Below are 23691 nucleotides of genomic sequence, written 5' to 3'. Positions count from 1 at the left end.
TGTATTAAGAACGTGAAGTTCGTTATCTTCTACTTTTGGTTTCCCTCCTTTCTTTAGTTTTCTGGATTCCTCTTGAAGACAATCATTCTTGAGTCTATTAAAGTCTGGAAGCTGATCTTTGGCACTTATTCCTTGTGCGAATGTCTTCCATGAATCTGGCAATCCATCTATAGCCATAAGTGTTAATTTTGTGTCACTAATGATGGTTCCTATGCTTGATAGTTCATCTCTAATGCCGGCAACTCTTAGGAAGTAAAAACTTATCAATTCTCCTTTCTTTATCTGAATGTGATTCAATTGCCTTTTTAGTGCAAGAACCTTGGTTGCATTGTTTACTTCATAGGCATTTCGCAATGCATTCATCATATCAAACGCAGTTTGATGTTTTGTAAGCATAGGTACAATATCATTTTTAACTCCATCTAAGATGATTTGAATAGCTTTTCTATTTCCTCTGCTCCAGATAGATTTGTGAGGTTCAACTGGGGGTTGTTTGGATGCTCCATCAATGAATTGTTTTCCATTGTTCTCTTCAAGAATCCTCATGATTTTGAACCTCCAGGCTTCAAAGTGCTCTTTCCCATCAATCTTGTCCTTGGGTCTGATTGTGTAAGCCATGGAAGATAGAAGATTGTTGTTTGATGTGTACAAAGTCTGATTACTGAAATTCAGTAGAGCCTAGGTTCGATTACTAGAGCTCTGATACCATGTAAAGTTTCTGCTAAATTATTTTCTCTTAATCAAACTGTTAATCCAGTCTTATATGCTGAGAATGTCTTCTAAGTATTCTGAATATTGAGGTTAGTGCTTATTATAATGCAGATCCAATACTTAATATTTAACCTTTTATCGTGAGGGAGAATCTCAGATATAAATTGCAAGATATAAAATTCTTAGAGGAGCAGACTGTTGTAACTGTGGGTCCTTTAATCTGCATTTACAACCTACTTATATATCCTTTCTAAAGGGTATGTCCCTCAAGGGACATAACCCTTCCTAACTTGGCACTAACTATATTCTTCCTAAGTCGGCAATCTGGAAAACGCAAATTAGTAATGATTAACTAAGTGTTAGTTTGGTCAAGCATCAAATAGTTGCATCATTAGAAATCGCCAGCACCTATAGGAGAGATATATATTATTAAATGCCAACATTAGAGATATATTACCATTAAGAGGAAGTATGGTCTGTGACTCTATACTGTCAGACCTGTAGGTTTATCTTGGTTAATATTCTTAACAAGGCAAACCTCAAAGATGATGATGCGCAAAGGAAAACTCCAAAGAAAGACACCCAATGTGCCCACTTAAGAAGCCAAAATGGTTTCCATATCATGATTTAGCCTATAGAGACCCAAGAGATAGGTTGATCCCTGAAAAAAAATGACACTAAGAAAGGTGCAAAATGTGGACATCACAATCTACCCGCAAAGAATTCTTGTCCTCAAGCAATGCCGATACAACCTCCAATCAACTAACCCACCCTAGCTAGAGTCAAGAATGATCCTAGGGTTCCACATCAATCTCACAAAGGATCCATTGTACTGATGCTACACCACTATGATCATAACTGAAAAACTACATGCCAAGACATCTTAGTGAGGTCCCTCATTATCAAAACCCATAATGAAGTGGCTGAAATCTAGATCGAGAAACATCTCTTCCCAAGACATCTTAGTGACGTCCCTCATTGCAATGCTCATACCTAACACGATCTTGGGTAACACGAAAAATAAACTGCTCAACCATAGATTAGAAACCAAAACATCTCCTCTAATGTTTTTCAATAAGGGAAATAGACCAGTCCTTAAAAAGGGTTTGTTACTATAGTTGGCAAACTCATGGACTCGCTACAAACATGGTAGGACTTGTGAGTCTTGTGGTTGGCCGAGTCAACTCACCACAAATGTGGGTGACAAGTCTAAGTGAGTCCTAGTTTGAGACTCACAAGTCTCAGGCCTCACACTCATGCGAGTCTGGGGTCAAGACTTATGTGTCCTTTCAAAAAAATCTAGCAAGTTGCTCAGGATGCCTATGCAAATTTGAAACACTTTGGTTCTTTGTATTTTTTTCCCTTTTTTGTTGCTAAGAAGGTCATATGTTGATTTAGTCACAAAAAATGATATGCACCATTGATTTCAATTTGGATTTGAAAGTCTTAATTTGGTCTTGGCACTAAGAGCTTTACCCCTCGACCATGTCTAGTATCACGACAAGGAGCACACCTTGAGCACTACACCAAAATCTAGTGAGGGGCATTGCTCCTTGACCCCACTGCCTATAAGAGGCGTTGGCCCTTTATCCCACTGGGGACACCACCTCCAACAAACTAAAAACATATATATTACCAAGGGGGACGCTTAGTTTTTTTCAGACTTCACTTATATTTTATGATTTAGCTTGACAGATATTCACAACTCGAAGCCCCCTCAAGGGGCACTACCCTTGACCCCTGTTGGGGGTGTTGTCTCCAAACCATAATTCTAGACTCTTCACACCCTAGTGAGTCCCAAGACAAGTGACCCTAGCTGAGTCCAAAGGGCCCAGGACTCTTCAAGAACTCCCTCTAGGGGAGACTCACTAAAAAATGGTTTTTTGCCAAATATTTGCCAAGTCATGCTGATTTTTTGTTGAGTACCGAGTTGGGTCAGCCTTGTCGAGTCCATGTCAAGACTGAGTCTCATTTCTATGACTTGAGCCATCATTTGATTTATGAAGTATACTACAACTTTGAGTTTGCAACATATGAATCATTGTCTACATTCTTTCCATTAGCCTTTAATCATGAACAAATAAAGATATATTTTACTCCCGTATCTAGTACAAACTACCATCCATTATTATTTTTTGAAAATAATCAAATATAGTAGTAAACAATGGAGGTTCTTTGTAATGTATGAATTATGGCTCTTATATTCTCTAAGTACATTAATTTCTTTTCTTTTTTTTTGGTAAAATTATGGTTTTCTCCTTTGACAAGTCCTTTTCAGAGTTTTTGTCAAGTCTTGGTCCAATACATATTTTTGGGTTGACAAGTCTGAGTTCTCCAACTATGGCTATTATAGAAATTAGAATATTGCCAACAAAACTGTCTTTGAAATCTAAATCACCTCTCCAATCTCGAGTCATTATTTGAAAGCTGAAAACTGCACCTAGGTCCCAAATCATCACTCCAACACATCCATTGAAAATGAGAAGATAGATACCTCTAATTAGTGTTATCATCACCAATTATCCATTTAACTCTAGATGATATTATAGGGATGTGAAAAATTGTAAAGTTTCTACAAATTCTGATCAAGCAATACTGAAATAATGATTTTAGTCTTGCTGAAAATCGATCTACTTCAAATATGGGCTGAATGTTATTGTTCAGGAAGTCTGAAATGAATTCTGGAAATTATATTTTATCTCTGATATAAATACAGAAATTTGAAAGCATTAGCATGGATTGTGGAAATCTAATAGATCTCTCTAATCTAAATTGTCAAGGAGCAGATTGCTAGAAGAGCAAACTTTGATCATTTTTGTGTGTCTTATGTTTAACCAGGAATATTATGACATTGATATAATCAAGTTATTAGGATTTAACACCCCCTCTTAACTTGATAATATAAATGAGAGAAACATATCTAGCAACATTGTTTAAGCATAGAATTGTACTCTATATCTATTTGATTCTTCCATGCATTTGGTATCATCGAACACATGATACTATGTCATATTACTATACCTATGATATGACTTATCACTTATAATAGTGATAACAGAATTGCGTGGAATGCAATATACAAAATAAAATCCGGAGAATGATTAAATTTTCTTCTTTTGTCCAAGTTGTGGCTCATAGGTACTAGCAGGCCTATCTCACAATATGATCCTGAGTTAAGATCTACTAGTACATAGGATAAAATCCAAAGAATAATTAAATTCTTCCTTTATCCAAGTTGTGACTCATAGGCATAGAAATGTCTACATCACAATGTGATCTTGAACCCATCCAGATCTGACAATAGTTCTCTACTGTTCAGTACATTATCTTAGAGATCGTCATCTCTAATAATGTCTTTTATACAAGTGTTCATTATCTCAGAGATCGTCACCTCTTAGATAATGAATACAAATAGTGAAGCACATAACAGTCAATAGCTTGACAATAATAATTTTAACTCAAAATTATTTCATTGATAATTAAAGAATACAAATGTATTAAAATTCAACAATAACAAGTCTTTTTCTGGAGTGATCTATCTTCACTCAACAGAGAGGTTTGGTAAGAATATCTGTTGTCTGATCTACAGTGCAAATGTATTCTAATTTTACAGTATTCCTATCTACCATATCTCTTACATAATGGTAAGGAATTTCAATACGCTTGGACCTATCATGAAAAATTGGATTCACAGAAAGCTTGATGGTGTAATACCCCTAAATTGGCACATTGTCATGCTCAACCAATTTCGGTCTATTGATCTTACCTAAAGTTCTATTGTACTAGGCAATACTGATTTCGACAATCTCTACTTGACCTAAGTGTTAAATGCAGAAAATCCCTAATCTGCATTAATCATATACTTTATTTAATTCCTAAGTATTGACTCAAATTAGCTACATTAAACCTATTAATCAAATTTAATCAAATCATAAGTTTTAATGCTTTGATTAAATTAAAGTCACCCTTTTAGCTAATATACATGGGAATTAAATGTATTTGATTTAATTAAATATTCTCATTCTAATTATTGAATTTAATTATTCAATTAATTAGATTATTCATTTATGAGGTCATATTTAACTTTTTAAATCAAATATCTTCTCCAATATTGTCTTTTCAATTCAAAATTGGAAATATTGAGTGAACTGAAATCAGAAAAGGAATTAAATCAGTTAGCTCCTTATTACGCTCAGAAGTGATCAGTTGACTTCCTTTTCACAAGGGAATTTCTATTCTGACTGAATCTCATCTTCAATCTCAACTGTTCATTCAATGTAATCTTGAACGTTGATCAAATTCTTGGATTCTATTTAAGAAGCCTTCAATCTCTCGTTTTTAGAAGAAGCGGCACATGAATAGTATCGAACTAATGCCAAATTGTTGACTCAATTATTTGCATTTACAACTACATTTGCTTTCATACTTACTTTCATATAGCTTAAAAATGCATACATTTAGACTAAATTGCTCATTTTATTCTTAGACTAACTTGCATACATTTAGCTCAAGCTTGCATATCATTTAGATTTAAATCCTCCGTACTAGTGGTCTGATTGCTGATCTCTCAACTCTAAGAGTGGACAACAAAATCCAATTAGTTAGAAGGCTACAGATCGATTTGTAGGATTATTTCGAATAGACAATCCCATGTTCATTTCAGGATAATTCTAGAATATAAGGATCATGTTGAAGTGTCGTTAATTTCGAGGCCCACAATTAGCATACACATTTCTGGCACCCACCATGGGGCCGAGAAATCAATTTTCTGGCCTCATCGGTTGATTAATATTTTCAAAATTTTGATGTTTTGACATTTATGTCCGTACAATTCCTTGGTTTCTCACTCAAAAAATTCAATTCTCGTAGGAAGAAACAAAAATTTCACTTACAATGTTGCACTTTGTCGCATGAAATAGTGTATAATTGTGTGGTTTCTTGCGCTATACACCATATTCTTGCGTGATTTTGCATAGAATCTCACATGAAACCCGACAATAGTCTAATTAAAAACGTCAAAATAACATGCAAAAAAGACAAAAATGCGTCAAATTTTTAATCTAACGACAGGTAATCGCCTACTCACCAGAGGTTCGTAATCTATCGATTGGCTATGTCGCATGGAATGCTCAATCGATGACGATGCACAGGGACCACCATTTTGCTTTATAGCTCCTTCATATAAGACAAAAGTACAAATGAATTGAAAATGACCATTTGGGTCTTTATATAGATTTTGACCTAATTTTTCAAAGTGCTCTAATCGACGTGAAAATCACCCCGTGGCTAATTTGATTGCTTTGAACTCATATTCGAGCTCAAATTCAAAAGCTGGCACACATAAACAGCTAAGAAACACACTTTAAATTTTTGGAACCGGCACGATCGAACACTTATGCAATCCATTTCCTAATACTTTGCAAATCTTGGAACATTCTCAAATCATATTTCTTCAAAATTTTCCAACTTTTTGGAAAAGTCAACTCTAGTCAACCCTAGTCAACCAAAGTCAAAATTGGTCTTTTGGACTTCAAAATTATTCTGAATCAGCTCCAATTTTTCTTCATGTTCTCCTGCTATATTCTACATTCTTCTAATTCTCAGATCACTTCAATATCTTCCAATCTACTGCTCTACATCACTGTTTTAGTGTCATCTTTTGATTTCACTCCCAAGGGGGCAAGGTGATTACATCATTAAATCTTTCAAAACTTGCTTCAACTCAATTTGAACATTATGTCTTGATTGGTAGGGGCACCTCATTACTTGGGGCATCTTTGTTCCCCCAATCTAGCATAATATGTCATCTATCTCATCTCTTGATCAACTGATCAATCTTATAATAGTCCTTGTCATAGTTCGATAGATAGGTATCAAGGCATTCTAACCCTAATTCCTAAGGATCAAGCCTCGTTCTGGGGATGATTCTACGACTCATGATTGGGTCTTGTTATCTTTTATGGACCAATATCTAGGTGTTCTATCTGGAATTTGGAGAATTAGGCTTCGTTCTAGAGATAATCCTAACTCTTGTGGCGAATTAAGCTTCGTTCCGGAAATAATTCTTAACTCTCAATTTCAATCACTATTTAACAGACAGGTATCAGGGCAATCTAACCTTGACTTCTAAGGATTAAGCCTCATTCTAGGGATAATTCTATGATTCGTGATTAATCTTGTCACCTTCTAATGGACAGGTATCGAGGCAATCTAACCTCGACTCCTGAGAATTGAGTCTCATTCTGGGATCGATTCGGTGAAGTTTGATAATCTTTGTTCTTTCATATCGGTATCTAGGTGTTCTATTTGGATTCCCTAGGTTAAGCTTCGTTCTAGAGATAACCTTAAAAAGCTCATCAATTGGTCTTTGTGTCATCAATCTCAAAACCAATCTCACTTCTTTGTCTATATTCCCAAACTTCTGATTTCTTTGAATCAACGTGCTACTCGCACATTTATTCAAAGAGGGGCAAATGTAATACCCCTAAATTGGCACATTTCCATGCTCAACTAATTTCAATCTATTGATCTTATTTAAAGTCCTATTGTACCAAGCAATGTTGATTTCGACAATCTCTACTTGGCCTGAGTGTCAAATGTAGAAAATCCCTAACCTGTATTAATCATATACTTTATTTAATTCCTAAGTATTGACTCAAATTAGCTACATTAAACCTATTAATCGAATTTAATCAAATCATAAGTCTTAGTACTTTAATTAAAATTAAAGTCACCCTTTTAGCTAATATACATGGGAATTAAATTTATTTGATTTAATTAAATATCCTCACTCTAATTATTGAATTTAATTATTCAATTAATTATATTATTCATTTATGAGATCATATTTAACTTTTTAAATCAAATATCTTCTCCAATATTCTCTCTTCAGTTCAGAATTTGAAATATTGAGTGGACTGAAATCAAAAAAGGAATTAGATCAATTAACTCCTTATTATACTCAGAAGTGATCAGTTAACTTCCTTTTCACAAGGGAATTTTCTATTTTGATTGAATCTCATCTTCAATCTCATCCGTTCATTCAGTTTGATCTTGATCGTTGATCAAATTCTTGGATTCTATTCAAGAAACCTTCAATCTCTCATTTTTAGAAGAGGCGGCACATGAATAGTATTGAACTAATGCCAAATTGTTGGCTCAATTATTTGCATTTACAACTACATTTTCTTTCATACTTACTTTCATATAGCTTAAAAATGCATACATTTAGTCTAAATTGCTCATTTTATTCTTAGATTAACTTGCATACATTTAGCTTAAACTTGCATATCATTTAGATATATATCCTCCGTACTAGTGGTCTAGTTGCTGATCTCTCAACTCTAAGAGTGGAGAGGGAAATCCAATTAGCTAGAAGGCAACAAATCGATTTGTAGGATTATTTTGAATGGACAATCCCATGTTCATTTTGAGATAATTCTAGCATATAAGAATCATGTTGAAGTGTGATTAATTCCCAGGCCAACAATTCACATATACAGATGGAACTCTGATTATCACAGTGAATAATAGTAGGATTCACGTGTTGACCAAATAATCCCACAAGTAACTTTCTAAGCCACATTGCTTCCTTAGAGGCCATTGTTGCTGCAATGTATTCAGCTTTTATAGAACTCTGTGCTACTAAAGCCTGCTTTCTGCATATCCATGATATCATTGCTGAGCCTAAACTGAAACAGCATCCTGAAGTTCTTTTCTTTTCGTATCAGTAACACTTCTAGCCCAATCTGAGTCTGTGTACCCATGTAAGGCCAAGTCAACTTTCTCATAGAGCCCAACGTTAAGAGTGCCTTGTAAGCATCTCATAACGTGTTTGACTGCAACTAGGTGAATCTCCATTGGCTCACAAATAAACTGACTCAAGGCATTTACAACATGGCATATATCAGGTCTTGTATTTACCAAGTACATAAGAGACCCAATCATATGTCTATAAAGAGTGGAATCTATGGAGGGTGATTCTGTTGTTGCTTCCTTAAGTTTGTGTAGATTAGTCTCCATAGGAGAAGACATAGGTTTGCAGTTCCACATTCTTTCCAAATCTCTTCAATATGTCTAATATATACTTTCTTTGATTAAGTATGATGCTGTCAGAGTTCTGCCATACTTCCAATCCTAGGAAGTAATGAAGGAGTTCTAAATCTTTCATTTTAAATTCTCTAATTAGATCTTTCTTGCATTGATCCATAAGATGATCATCACCTGTTATTAGTAAATCATCAACATGTAGTATCAAAATTATCACATCATCTTTATCTTTTTTATAATAAAGATTTAGATCAGCTTCATTCTTGGAGAATCCTAAACTAGAGAGATACTTATCAATTCTTTCATACCATGCCCTTCAAGCCTATTTAAGCCCATAGAGAGCTTTCTTGAGCCCGCAAACAAAGACTTTAGGGTTTGTTGGTTAATAGTTTGTCCTCCTATTAGATTTTATAAGCTGACTCTTTGATTCCTAATGTTTTGGAGAGACAAAAGGATGTTTACCAACAAATGGGTCAATGTAAGTATTCCATCACTGCCCTCTGAATTATTTGGTATAGCTCCCTATGATTTGCAATAATATGCAATGGATATGTTTTTATGAGATCAGAAGTTTTGACATTATAAACTCTTAACTTGAGAGCAGTAAAGGATAACCAAATTGTTTGTACGCACAAAAAAATTTAGGCAAGATGGATTTTGAATAACCTATCACACTCAATGGAATGACTATAGTAGATTATCTTGATATTTCTGACTCTTCTATTCTAAATGCAGATTAACCATCTAAATGCAGAAGAGGAATGAAGAGATATGCACATGAGGGCAAATGGAATTGCTTTCACTATCAGCTTTGAATGAAATGGAATCCAACCAATAACTAATAGATTCATACACATTTATCTTTTATTTCCCAATGAAACTATCTAGCATGAAATGAAATTAACAAGAGAAGAAATAGAACCATATATCCAGAAAGTAAATGGAGTCACCTTCACTATGATTACCAAAATAAAATGGAATCCATATGATTATCATAGAATTACATATGATTGTCTTTCAACTCTTAATGCAGAACTAATCTATGCATGGGCAAAAAAACATGACAAGCAAATAGGGTAAATGGAATTACAGACCAATTCATCATCAAGTTTGCCAACCTTTGTATTGTCAAAAGAGGTTACATTTATAGTTTGTTGTTATCTTTTAGTTCAGCAGAGCAACAATCACAAAATAGAAAAGGAAATAAAATATGAAATTATCAATGATTCTAAATCCATGGTTTTTCTAAAAACACGTGATGACTATTTAACTTCATGCAATGTCAGAAAATCTTGTAGAGAATCGTTAATTCTTCATATTCTACTATTTCGCACCAAACCTACATATTTCATATTCCAACAATCACTACATTTTTGAACTCTAGCCGTCGATCTTAAATTAATGATCGTGATTAAAAGATTATAACCTTCCTCTATAACTTCCTCTGTGTACACGTGTCTTTTCGTCGTTATGTCACTAAGATTATTTTCCTTGCAACTTTACATAGAGAGATAGCGACAAATGTAGATCTTCTTCCAATCTGATGGTGGTAATAAAACGATGTTAAGTCTCTTTGTTTCGCGAGGCGGATCCACTTTCCAACTAGGCACATAATGGCAGACAAGTGGCACAATTTCATTGCTTGCAAAATCTGACATCAAAATGCTTTGCCTTGTGGTACTGCATTGAATATATTGGACCCATCAAGACACATGTTCTATAGTTATGCCGCTATGAATAATAGTCGAGCAACATTTTATAGCAACATAACAACAATCGTGGATCTTCTTTTGATTTGACAGTGAACGAGATGCATTATCGAATACTCATATTTCCATCATTAAAACATCATCCGTTGATCAGGTCTTTATCAACGAACTGGATTTGATCTTCTAAACCATTTCACTTGTCAACAAGCCAATGGCATGCATTCTTTCATTCATTTGACTTTTCTCCACCACATAGCTTAGTATGATCGCATCTGAACCATTCATGTACTGAATTGACGACACATATTTGCTTATCTTCATATTTTGACTCCAGGAGGGTTTTGAATGTTTTCTTCTACATGAACTACTTCTGCTCACTGATCTTGCTCATCTACAATGTCTTTCATGGAAACCATAATGTAAAGTTGAATCTTTGTATGAGAAAGTTGACTTGGACATCCATGGGTACACAAACTCGGATTATGCTGGAAGTGTTACTGATAGGAAAAGCACTTCAGGATGTTGTTTCAGGTTAGGCTCAGCGATGATATCTTGGATATGCAGAAAGCAAGTATCACTAGCACAAAGTTACATAGAAGCTAAATACATTGCCACAACAATGGCCTCTCGAGAAGCAATTTGGCTTAGAAAGTTACTTGTGGGATTATTTGGTCAACCCATGAATCCTACTATTATTCATTGTGATAATCAGAGTTCCATCAAGCTTTCAATGAATCCAGTTTTCCATGACAGGTCCAAGCATATTGAAATTCCTTACCATTATGTAAGAGATATGGTAGATAAGAATACTGTAAAATTAGAATACATTTGCACTGCAAATCAAACAACAGATATTCTTACCAAACGTCTTTCTCAAGTGAAGATAGATCACTTTAGGAAAATACTTGGTATGGTTTAATTGTAATACATTTGTATTCTTTAAATTATTATTAAAATAATTTTTATTGTCAGGCTATTGACTGTTATGGGCTCCACCATTTGTATTCATTATCGAATAGGTGATGATCTCTGAGATAATGAACACTTGTATAAAAGACATTATGAGAGATGACGATCTCTTAGATAATGTGTTGAACAGTAGAGATCTACTGTCAAATCTAGATGAGTTCTTGAGATTACATTGTGATGTAGACATTTCTATGCCTATGAGTCACAACTTGGATAAATAAAGAATTTAATTATTCTCCAGAGTTTATCCTGTGTTCTGGTAGATCTTAACTCAAGATCATGTTGTGATATAGGAATGCCAATATCTATGAGTCACAACTTGGATAAATAAAGAATTTAATTATTCTCTGAATTTTATCCTATATATTGTATTCTTTGCAATACTGTTATCACTAGTATCAATGATAAGTCATATCACAAAGAAGTACTATGACAGTATCATGTGTTTGATGATACCACATGCTAAGAAGATTCAGATAGATATAGAGTATCAATCTATGCTTATTCATCGTAATTGATGATGCTAGATATGTTATCTCTCAGTATGATTATCAAGTTAAGAGGGAGTGTTAAATCTTTAATTTCGAAATAACACTGATCTGATTGCACAAGATCTTACAGATCTATTCTTGCATGGAAGGCCTATATATAGTTGTTCCCTGTTTAGGCATGATTGGTGTCTCCCTTGGATTATGGCATTTGAGTTTTGAACTTAACTAATATTTGTTAGTTTGACTGAACAAAAGCTATTACTCCTTGATGCCGATTATGAGAAAACATTATAGGACCAACCTAGATAGGGTCATGTCCCTTCAAGGGACATGCCCTTTGGTTACCTTATTTATATGGGGTATGGTTGTAGTTAAAGGAAACACAAATAACATATGGTGTGCTCCTTTAAGCAATTCTGCCCTATACGAATACTTGCAGAGATAAAACATTTCAGAATAATATTTATATTATTGACATCACTTCATACAAGTCTGAATCATAAAAGATCATCTTCAGCAAGCATAAAAGAAGGTATTATCTCAGTCTGATCATACAGAATTTGCAGAAACTTTACACAAACTCTCTCAATCTCGGCTTCTCACCATGTTGAACAAATGGTTGTTAGGGTACCAAAGTTTGCACAAGCTAAGCTTGCTTAATCTAACTTCTATCCCCACCCAGTGTGGGACAAAATAAAATAAACCTAGAAGGTAATATAATAATACTAATTCTTATGCTCAAACAAAGAATTTATTTTAAAATAAATAAATATTTAGTAATACGTTGTGCAGATAGTGACAAAATGTGGAAGATAATGCTCACTACAAATATGATAATTAATTGTGTAGGAGTACATATGTAACTCAATTTGGTATTCAAAACACCTATTCATTCTTTGGACTTGTGGAGCATACTGTTTTCTGTTTTTCTATAAAAGGCATGTAAAGATGTTGAATGGTAAGTGTAACAGAATCAATTATCGCACTGATGTAACCTGGCAACATTAAAACTAAAAATTTGAAACACGATTGCCAAACCAAAATTTGCACATGTGAATCTTGGTAGCTAGGCAGACAGGTTATTATATAAGATCGAAAACAACGTCACCAGCATTACAACAGCTAGACATATGGTAAAGGGCATGAAGATCAAAAAGGACATAATTCTTAGATAAGACTTCAATATGATCCTCGACTTTAAAAAAATTATGGAATTGATAATTGTTATAAGATAAACTTACACAAAAAATTATGGAATTGATAATTGTTATAAGATAAACTTACACTAAAAAAGAAAAATAATTCTACACAGATATAGTTGATATTCTTACCAGGCAAAACATATCTAGCCCAAGCTGGAACACGTTCCAAAGGACCTTCTGGAGTATTCAACAAAACCTTAACTCGACAGCCATGAGGTATACATGGAATATATTTTTTCATCCATGCTTTCCTTCCCTTTCGTAACTCCTCCCAATATGCAAGAGGTGGTTTCTTTCCTCTTACTCGTTTACGCCAAACAGGATCCTCTACAATATGCATACTATCATACATTGTCCCATCATCAATCACATCAACAGGAGGCAAGTTGTTCTGAGGTGCATCTTTTTGGCTTTCTTTCCAAGCTTTGTACCTTGTCTCTGCATCAGGAATATTGTCTAGTTCTTCTTCTGTTTGGGAACTATTTGGATCAAATATTCCTTTATACAATCTCTCAGCAGCATTGTTATTTAAGTACTCATCTTCTCCTGGTTCCCAATAATCATCATTCATTTTCTGGAATAATGCTTCAATATCAACATTATTGTCACCGCGGTCAAAGTCATCTACATAATTATACTCTTGAAAATAGTATTTTTCTTCCTCCTCTCCATCGTGGAGTTTATCTTCTACAGATATCCGCCAATACCCATAATCATCTCGGCCAAAATATCCTTCCTTTGCACGGTTCTCTGTCTGAGACCAATCATTAAAGTCGCCAATAAGAGCGCAAGAACGTGCACCTGCAAATCATATTCTCAATTTAACTGGCTTTGAGAAATAAAAGAGGGAAACCCAATTAAAGATTAAATTTTTAATCTAAACTAGAATCTTACAAAATAAGATAGCTTAGATACAATGAAAGCTAATTATAAGGCCAACTGAGCATAAAGAACATCAAAGCAACCATGCTGTTAAGGAAAGAGATGTGAATTACAATGGTTAATTTTAAACTTGTATTGAACAAAATAAAAACTAGAGGTGATAATTTACAATGCCCTCCATGTAAAGTTCAATGGAATAGGAACTCTTGCATGTGCATTGCTGATCCATTTAACACACCTAAACACCATGACATAAAAGTCATGATTGATTATCTGGTTACTAAATATTTGAATAATGTGATAGGACAAGATAAGAGAAAAAGCAGACTTTATGAATTCGAAGAACAGTGTGTTGGCACAGTTATAAAATCAAAAAATTACTTCCAAAAATAGCTATTTTTAAGTCTTAATCCTCAAAGCGAGTGAAGTATCTTGAATACCAATGTTATGGCCCAAACACTCTGATACCACTGTTATGAACCAAAAGATGAAAATTAAGACAAATGGGAATTCTAGCAATAATTGCAATTTCTAAATAAACAATCTGATATTAGTTCATTGCAACTAGAAAACTGAAATATTCACAAAACCTACACTATTTGAACTATAACTATTTAATGATACAGAAAACAGTGCTTTAGTTTTTACTTTTATTAAAATCATCACCAAACAGTATACAAACTAGTGCTTGCACCAGATGAGGTGCAATGGTGTAGCCAATAATAGTATATGCAACCAGTTTTCATTTAATTCTATCTTTTCACTTGTGGATATTATTAGCTGATAGTCACAATATGATTTATATTTTATATTTAAGGATACTATTTGATGCAGTTGCATTAGTGAGAATTACTTTTAATGTAAATAAGATAATTTTATAATATGATAGTAAATATATAGTTTTATAAATATATGTGGAGAACAAGTTAGACTTCCTAAAAATCACTTTTTTCCAAAATATTTCACATGCCTCGTCTATGCTTCAAATTTGCATACAAATACACCAGGGTCTTTGCAACTATAACATCTGACAAAAAAACAATTTTCATTTATGCTTTGTTGGATATCTAGATCATGTGCTAGAGCTAACATGATGAAAAAGATGGGAGCACCATGACAAAAGTTGAAGAGTTGGCTTTATGCTTGCCAAATGCATTTTCTTACAAGATTATGGATTTGAGGTATTTACAAAGAATCCATTTTGTGCATTGCGTTAACTCTTCACTTTCCACCCCATGATTTGTATCCTCTAGGAGAAGGAAATGATAACAGAGGCATAGGTGAGAGTAGCAAGCTCAAATATAGATTTTAACTTTACTACTATTCCAAGCATATTTTCAATGATCAACCAAAGGGCAATTACGGCTGGTGATTTCTTGAGATTAAGCTTCAAGGCAATTGCTAGTGCAAAGAAATTCATGAACCAAAGAATTAAAGGTGTGCACTTTATTTAAGTTAAAAAAATAAGAGACATCGTAATACTAAAAGAAATCTCTTATGTCATAAAGAAAAGTTCTCTCTAAGACATTGGCAAGGTTTTACAATTAATGTGACGTCCAAATACTGATGAATCAGAAAACAACAAAGGGGACCCTAGAGACCAATTATAATCTCCAATAGCATTGCAATGAAATGTGGACACATCCAAATCCTTTTAAGATTACATCTTCTCTGGAATCAACACAAGCTTTTTCTTTCTCATTATTAAGTTTGTCTAAATGGCCCAACTATCTGTTTTTCTTTTTTAGAAATTTGAATAATGCTCTCTTGAAATATTTATTATCATCAAACTAATTCTAACCTATAAAATACTTTCAGTTTTTACAATCTTTTTTATTGTCTTGTTTTCAAGTTAGTATATAAAACTTATTCAACTTCTACTTTTACCATTTTCATTGTCACTTTGAAACATTGTTTGGCCTGTCATAATCTAACACTAATCCTTAAAAACTTTTGTAGAGACTCTGTTCAAATCAACATTCTGTATACTCAATTAGATTTGACTTTCAAATCTCTATTAGATCATGTTATATGCATAAACATTAAATTTGCTTCAACATTCTGTGCATTCAATCAGACTTCGTTTCCATATATAAATGGTAAAATCTTCATTGGATCATGGCATAGAGATACAACAATGGAATTCTCTTTCATCCATGTGCACAACCTCCTGCAAACACCTAATTTCTCTAAGGAAATATAACTGCTTACACCATCACCCATTTCTTGGGACTTTGGTTCTATTTTGGTTCAAAATACACCATATTCTAGACCTACATCTTTATGCACGTCACAAAATACACAAATATAATTTGTTTCTAAAAGTACCCACACATTACTGATTCAACTGCTAATGCCTTTGATTTCCTTTAGCAAGTTTGAGGGCACTGTTAAAAACCCTCAACTGCCCGTTCACACATCTTGTCTCTATACTACTCCTTTGGTATAAAATCCTTGTTCATGTGTCCTTTGAATTGAAGCCCTAGTTTTGCTTCGACTAAGACCTTTACACTCCTGTAGCTGATCAACAGCTCTCATTAATCGCCTTTAGATCGACAATTACAGCTTTGATAGACAAGGTAAAGTTGTTGTTTTGAACCATTTGCCTTTTCTGAGAATAAATGAAGAAATGAAGGAATACCTGGCAGTCTTAATTCCTCTTTGCAGTCTTCTAATGGTGGGATTTCTCCAAATTGCAACATTTTGTGCACATGTTTATAAGGGCACTCTACACAAAAATATCTCTTCATGAATCTCCATGCCGTTTTCCAGAGCTTCCGAATTCACACAGGCAGCAGGACAACAACAAACCTTCAAGCATTCCATTTCATTGAGGAATTTTGTCAAACAGTTTATGTGTAATCTCTGGGAATCTACAAATAGCACAAATAAATTAGAATCTATGACATCAACAGGTGTTATAATAATTTTAGAACTTCAGAGACTTATAAACTTACTTTATGTTGATTTGGTATTGTGAAGTTGAAGCTTCTTAAATCAAAGGTGTGAAGATGAAGCCAAGTTGCACAATTAATTATAAAGACGAGTCCATTTGTCATAACAAGGAATCCAATTGTTTATTGCCTTTTGATTATTCTCTTGTAAGGGTTTTGCTGAGTTGTGAATTACAATCCATTGCTGAGGTATAATGGATTCAATCTGAGTTTCATGGGGTTTGAAATCTGAATGGTGCATTGAATCTACTACTGAGGTATGGTAGATTAAAGCTGAGTTTTGGCAATTCTGAGTTTAAGTGTTCTCCCAACTGTATTCTCTGTTGCTGGGAGATGTTGTGTGGTTCAGAGTTAATTACATTTCCATCAGCAAATTGTGGAGATAAGTTTGGCATATAGGCGCCCAAGATTTGGGAATTTCAGTGTGGACTTTGGGTGATTTGCTATTGGCATTTCCCGTTCTTTTTATTCTGCTCTTGGACGTCACAGTTGCTGAGGGTTTGGAGTCTGGACACCACAATTGGGTGTTTCTTTGGTTTGTTTTGAGTGGGATTGCTACCCATGTTATTGGCTGCCATTGGCCACTAAAGGTGCTCTTCTTCTGCAAATCAGGCGCCAATATATTGCAAACTTGGATGCCAAATCTCTGAAAATCAAATGCCACAGGAATCTTGTCTTTGGCATTGAATGTGTTTGGTTACTGAGAGGATTTTGGGCTGTCCAAAGCCCTGTTCATGGCTGCAGTAGTGCCACCTAGGCATACATTGTGGATGTTGTTGTTGAGCACCATAATTGGCATCATTCCCACGGTTAATTGTTGGGCCTGCATTGTGGTGGTATCAGATAGACTTTGCTCATTGAGCTTGACATTTCCAGGTTCACTGTTTATTTAATGAATAATGGTATTATAATTTGTAAATTGTTATTGTGTACAGGCTATAATTGATAATGGAAAATTGATCATGGTGCTTCATTGTCTTTCTGGCATAGCATTAAGTTGAATTGTGTATACAAACACTAGTGGAAAGAGTTGAAAGAAACAAATTTGCAAAATTCCTATCAACTGACAAATATTGTTGGTTAACATAGCTAGTTGTGGAAAGTCTATTTGCATATGTCAGTACTATGTTAGAAATTTTTGGAGTATCATATATTTTAGGGGTGTGAGCCAGTTGGGCTCATTACATCTTTTCTCTTTTCTTTTCCTTTTTTTTTAAATAGGATTTCTTTCTTTCAATTGTTGTCAATAAAATCTATATTGTAGCCGACAGGTAGAATAGTATCCGAAAGAGTGCGTGACAATTGAGTCACCCTTTCAAGAAGGTATATGTACACCATCTGAAATGGACTTTGGATCTTCATCATTGTAAACATCATTGGAGTTATTGTAATAAGCATATTGCATATATGAATAAAGTATTTGTTCTATGTTATATCTTACTATACTACATGCATTAAGTACTCTTTTACCCTGTACGGTAAACTTTTGGCGTCGTTGTCAGTCGAACCTGGAACGAAGGAAGTGTGATGAAGATTAATGCTGAATCTACTTAACAAGGATATGAATAAGATAAAAGATAAGGATGAAATACATACAGCACAAGAAGTTTTAATTTTACATTGCAGGCGGAGCGCAGACAAAAGCTTCAACAGATTTCCGACGAACACCGAGGGGGTGAAGGCGCACAGACAAGGGGAATGCATTCACCTAGTAGGCCAAGGAGTGCCAAGGAATTGCTGGAAGAGACTCGACAACGATTGAATTTGGTGGAAGAAACAAGGGAGGAGTTCCTTAACCTATATATGTCGAGGGTAGAGCATCTGAACAAAAGGGAAGCCACTCGCACAGCTCGAAGTGCCGAGGGAGCACGAGCGTGGAATGAAACTCTTCATTCCCGATACACCTAACGAATGGATACAAGCAGAGAATCGAACAACTTCACTTGAGGAAAATCTTATTTCACCAAGTAACACGGTTGTTGAAAGTAGGACGGTTGTCCGAAGGAGCACGGTTGTACAGAACAGCGCGGGTGTGCAGAACAACACGGTTGTACAAAACAGCACGAGTGTGCAAAACAACGCGGATGTGCAGAACAGCACATGTGTGCTCAACAATGTGGGTGCTCTCAACAATGCGGGTGTGCAGAACAGCACGGGTGCTCTTAACAACGCGGGTGTGCAGAACAGCACGGGTGCTCTTAACAGCGCGGGTGCTCAAAACAGTGCAGGTGTGCAAAATAGCGCTGGTGCTCAAAACAATGCAAGTACAGAGTAGGTACCTCAGAATTAGAAGAAAGTAGTAATGGCAGGACCAAATGAGAAGTTGCTGAAGTTTAATGATGACAGAACAATAGATCTAATCAGACACTGCAAGATGTGTGAAACAATATGGAAAATAGTGTAACAGATGAGGATGATTGGGTCTGACAGTTTCTAGCAACCCTACAGGGTGTGGCAATTGATTGGTTTGCAGACGCGGATCCTCAGAAGCTAACTACATGGGCAAAAGTTAAGGAGTTCATAGCAGAGTTCTGACTGCTAAGGGACAATAACGAAATCGTAGCAAAGATATACAACACCAAGCAAGGAAAGAATGAAACAATCCATGCCTATGCAAGATGGTTGAAAGAGCTAGCTGGGAAGATGGAGAGTCAACCAACTAACAGATTGAAGAAACAATGGTTTGTTGAGGGGCTATGGCCAGCTTTGAAAAAGATGAAGATTGTACCACCAGCATCGTATGCCGAAGAAGAAGAAGAAGCATAAATCGTCGAATTCAGACGATTCATCATCCGAAAGTAGCAGCAATGATGAATAATCAAGCAAGAAAGTTCGAGCATTATAGAAAGATATGCTAAGAATAATGAAAGAATTTAAGAATTTGAAAAAGCATCTCGACTCAGTGAAGGGAGAATTGTGGTGCACGGACTGTAAAGAGGATGGCCACACAAAGGGTTCATGCCTGAAGAAATAGTTTTGTCTGCCAAGTTGCGAGACATTCCATAAAGGAGTGCCTGTTTAACATGAAGTCAAAAGGACATCAGCAAGTATTACTGATGCAAGAAGCGTCCGCAAGAACAAGCACAAACAATAATGCAACTTCGGGAGGATATTGCAACAATGATCGACACAAAAGGGGTGGCAATAATAACAATAATAATAGTGGAGGCTGGAGTCGAATATAGTACGACGCAAGTGGACGGCCAATGATACAGTGTCATGCGTGCAATCTCTGGGGCCACTTCGCCAGAGATTGTACCACAGAGGAAATGCCATAGCTACTATGCAGATGGTGTAATCCAAGAGATCATGAAAATTCAAAATGCCTGAAGCAAGGGGTAAATTTATTAAGCATTGAAACATGTGATGAGAAGGTACTAGCCATTACACAGGAGCAAAATAAGAAGGCGAAATATCCTGATGCAGAAGAAGGAAAAGAGAGGTTACAACAAGCACGAACAGAGCTAGAAAGACAGATGAGAACAAGGAAGTTACAAGTAAAAGACACTGCCAATACCTCGAAAAGGAACTTAGCTGAACAAAACATGATAAGACAGATAATGCAAACATAAGTCCCTATTAAATTAAATGACCTTCTCATAATGCCACAGTTGCAGATGACTATTATGAACATGACACCGCTCCTGAGAGCAATGGAGGAAATAGGAAGGGACAGTAGTGGAACAACGGCAGCAAACCCCATGCTACTAGCACTCACAACAAGAAGGCATTCAGCAGTAGTCGAGATGGGTATTATGGGAACTGTACTGATAAACACAATTGTGGATGGAGGGTCAAGCGTGAACGTGTTACCGGAAGATATATGGAAGAAGTTGGGACAACCTACACTGTGGCCACCTACATTCCAGTTACTCATGACAGATCAGCATAAGATCAAATCGTTGGGAACTTTGATGGCATAGCCGGTAACCATTGGAACACAACCATTTTTACTAGATTTTGTGGTCATTCCACTGAAAAGAAGAGGGTATGATGCTATCCTTGGACAGGGTTGGTTGGTACAAGAAAAAGTAAAACATGACTAGAAACGAAATACCCTATCCATGCAACGTGGAGGCCGAAGATTCGTAATTGACCTGCACACACAGATGGTAGGTGAGGAGGTAGCATCATCATATTCCGAAGGTGAAGGTGAAGGGGATGACAAAAGGAAGAAGAGAATGGAACCGGACGAAGGAGTATTGAGATTAGGAAGGTCGAATGATGATGACCTAGACTTGGTGAATGGTCTATTCCATTGGCAAATGGAGGATTACGAGTTTTTTTCGAGCAGTAATATGTTAAGGGTCGACAAAGGTGAGAAAGGAGAGGAAAATGAATGTCTGAAGGAATACAGATAAGCAAAAGAAGGAAAGGAGGTTAAGACTGAAGCTATAGGGAAGAACATACTGTACAAACCCATCAAAAGAAAAGATTCCACTGTATGGTACACGATGAACAAACTACTTGGGAAGGAAAGGTTACACCACACCACAGATATAGTAGAAAGGTGCCGACAGCAAGGAAAACACATCGTACGATCTGCACAAGAAACAAAGAGGAAGGGCTTAATAAAAACTTCAACAGTACGGAGTGAAGGTTCTAAAATCAAGAATACACTTATTGACGGCAAGGAGTAGTAGCCGATAGAATTCATGGTACCAAGTTCAAGGATCGCAATTGAAAACAAACTTGGAGATATGGAAAGTCTGAGGAAGGGATGGTATAATTTAAATAAACTTGATGAGTGACGATTGCAAGCACAATGGGCCATGAAGGTTACATAGAACAGGCATAAGGCATGGCACGACAAGTACTTGAAGTTGAACAGATTTCAATCTGGGACAACTAGTGTTGAAGCATAATGGGCGCAACAAGATTAGACCAGGCAAATTTAAAATAAAGTGGGTCAGGCAATATAAAATCTGTGAAGTGGGCGATAAGAGAGCAATAAAATTTTGGACGCTTGACGGGAAGGAAGAAGTTGATGCAGTGAATGGGCCAAAGCTGAAAGTCTATCATAAAAGAAATAACACACCTCCATGGATGAACAATCGAGAGACAATATAAAAGTAGTAATTATAAATGTATATATGTAAATTAAGGAGATAAAATGTTAAAAGAATACAACAGAAACCATTGTACGACCTATGAAAGGAAGCACCACGACTAAAATAGTGACCGTATGGCCATACAAATAGAAGAACCCTATAGTAATGGTCATACCATACGGCCTGTGTAAAAATTGCAAAACAGAAAGTGAGAGAGATACTATACGGCCCACACGGAAGTGCTAGGAGGGAGCTTTGATTGCTTTCAGTTGGAAAAACCGTACGGTAACGGGAAAAGAGGAAAGCGTCATACGGCCACATAGCAAAGGAACAAGTACGGACATTATATGAAAGAGATCAACTATCGTACGGTCATCAGACACAGAGGAGGCACCATACATAGAAGGTGAACACTGTATGGCATAAAAGCAGAACGAGAGAAGAAACAGGTAAGCCATACAGCCAGCAAAGGAAAGGGTATGGCCATCAATTGAAGGATTTAAGCCACCGTACGGACATATGGACTCAAGAAGAGCACAAAGTTAAGAGCCGTACGGCCTTGAGGAAGACACATAAATTATATGGTCTTATAGGGGCTTCCAATCGATCCACCGTACGGTATGACCAAATAGAGAGTACATTCATGGGAAAATAGAGTAGTTTGAATAGTGAACATTGGAAAAACTCCATACGGCCGTACAGGCATACTAGAAGAAAGAAAGTACGGAGAAACAAAAAAACATACGGTACAGTCAAGCATGAAGTGGAAGCAAATTAGGCCATATGGCCATACAGATGGACACTTGCAAATGTGTCATACTGATGTACAGGCTTAAGGAGAACAAAAGAAAGGACCGTACGACTCACAAGGACAGTAATATAATCTGCCAACACTACAGAAGCACTACATCAGGTGGTCGTATGTCGTACGGAGTTGAGTGGTAATATAATAAAAGGGATCATAGAGGTACAGTAATAAAGTTACCCTTCGAAGGCCGTACCAGAGCATTCAAGAGGAAGGAGCTGTACTCTTCAGGAAGCAGGAGCCGTAAAAAATACGACAAATCAAAAATGTTCATAATGAATAACGTATGGTACCGAAGGGAAAGACATAAACGGGTAATGAATAAAACATAAACGGTTGGCAGAAAGAGTATGGAATTGGAAGAAAAACACAAAAATGGTGTGTTTCATGGACTTTTATGTGGCTTTGAGAGTGCTAATTTGGTCTTGGCGGCAGGGTCGTAGCCCCTCGACCTTGCCCTATTTTGCGCCAGGGAGCGCACCAAGGGCTTGCAGGGGTGCTACCCCTCGACCCCGCTTGGGGCAATGCCCCTAGACCCCCAATCAATTAAATTATCAGTCACGAGAAGTGTGACTAATTGATGAGACCTAGAGCTACTGCAGGCATGGAGTGTTTGTATGGTAGAGGTGGAAAGGGCACTGGAGAAGCCTTTCAAGACGGGTTCTACGCTTTGAGGCACTCAAAGTAGGTGTTAGATGTGAGGTTGTCTTGATGGATGCATAGAGAGCTCCAGAGGAGTTGATCATCCAATTGGAGGCAGTAGAGCGACACTTGGCTCAGCATACCGAGGAGTTGGAAGCAGAGAATGCAGCACGGGTGGCTATCAAGGTCAGCATGGCTAAGGTGACAGTATTGTGTTAGCAGAGGC

General features: G+C 36.1%; 1 protein-coding gene across 1 annotated transcript in view; it reads right to left on the bottom strand.

The window, feature by feature from the left end:
• The window catches only part of EMB2729 (Alpha amylase family protein), a 326562-nt gene that overhangs the window by 242321 nt on the left and 60550 nt on the right, over window positions 1–23691 (bottom strand). Inside the window, exon 4 of the mRNA XM_089787516.1 lies at window positions 13261–13932. Within this exon, the coding sequence (XP_089643642.1) occupies window positions 13261–13932 (672 nt within the window). The remainder of the gene's footprint in view (window positions 1–13260; window positions 13933–23691) is intronic.

This window comes from Cupressus sempervirens, chromosome 6 (genome assembly GCF_028749045.1).
Source record: "Cupressus sempervirens isolate cs-2001-9-10 chromosome 6, ASM2874904v1, whole genome shotgun sequence".
In the NCBI taxonomy this organism is placed as follows: domain Eukaryota; kingdom Viridiplantae; phylum Streptophyta; class Pinopsida; order Cupressales; family Cupressaceae; genus Cupressus; species Cupressus sempervirens.
This window is presented reverse-complemented; position numbering and strand designations above follow the sequence as displayed.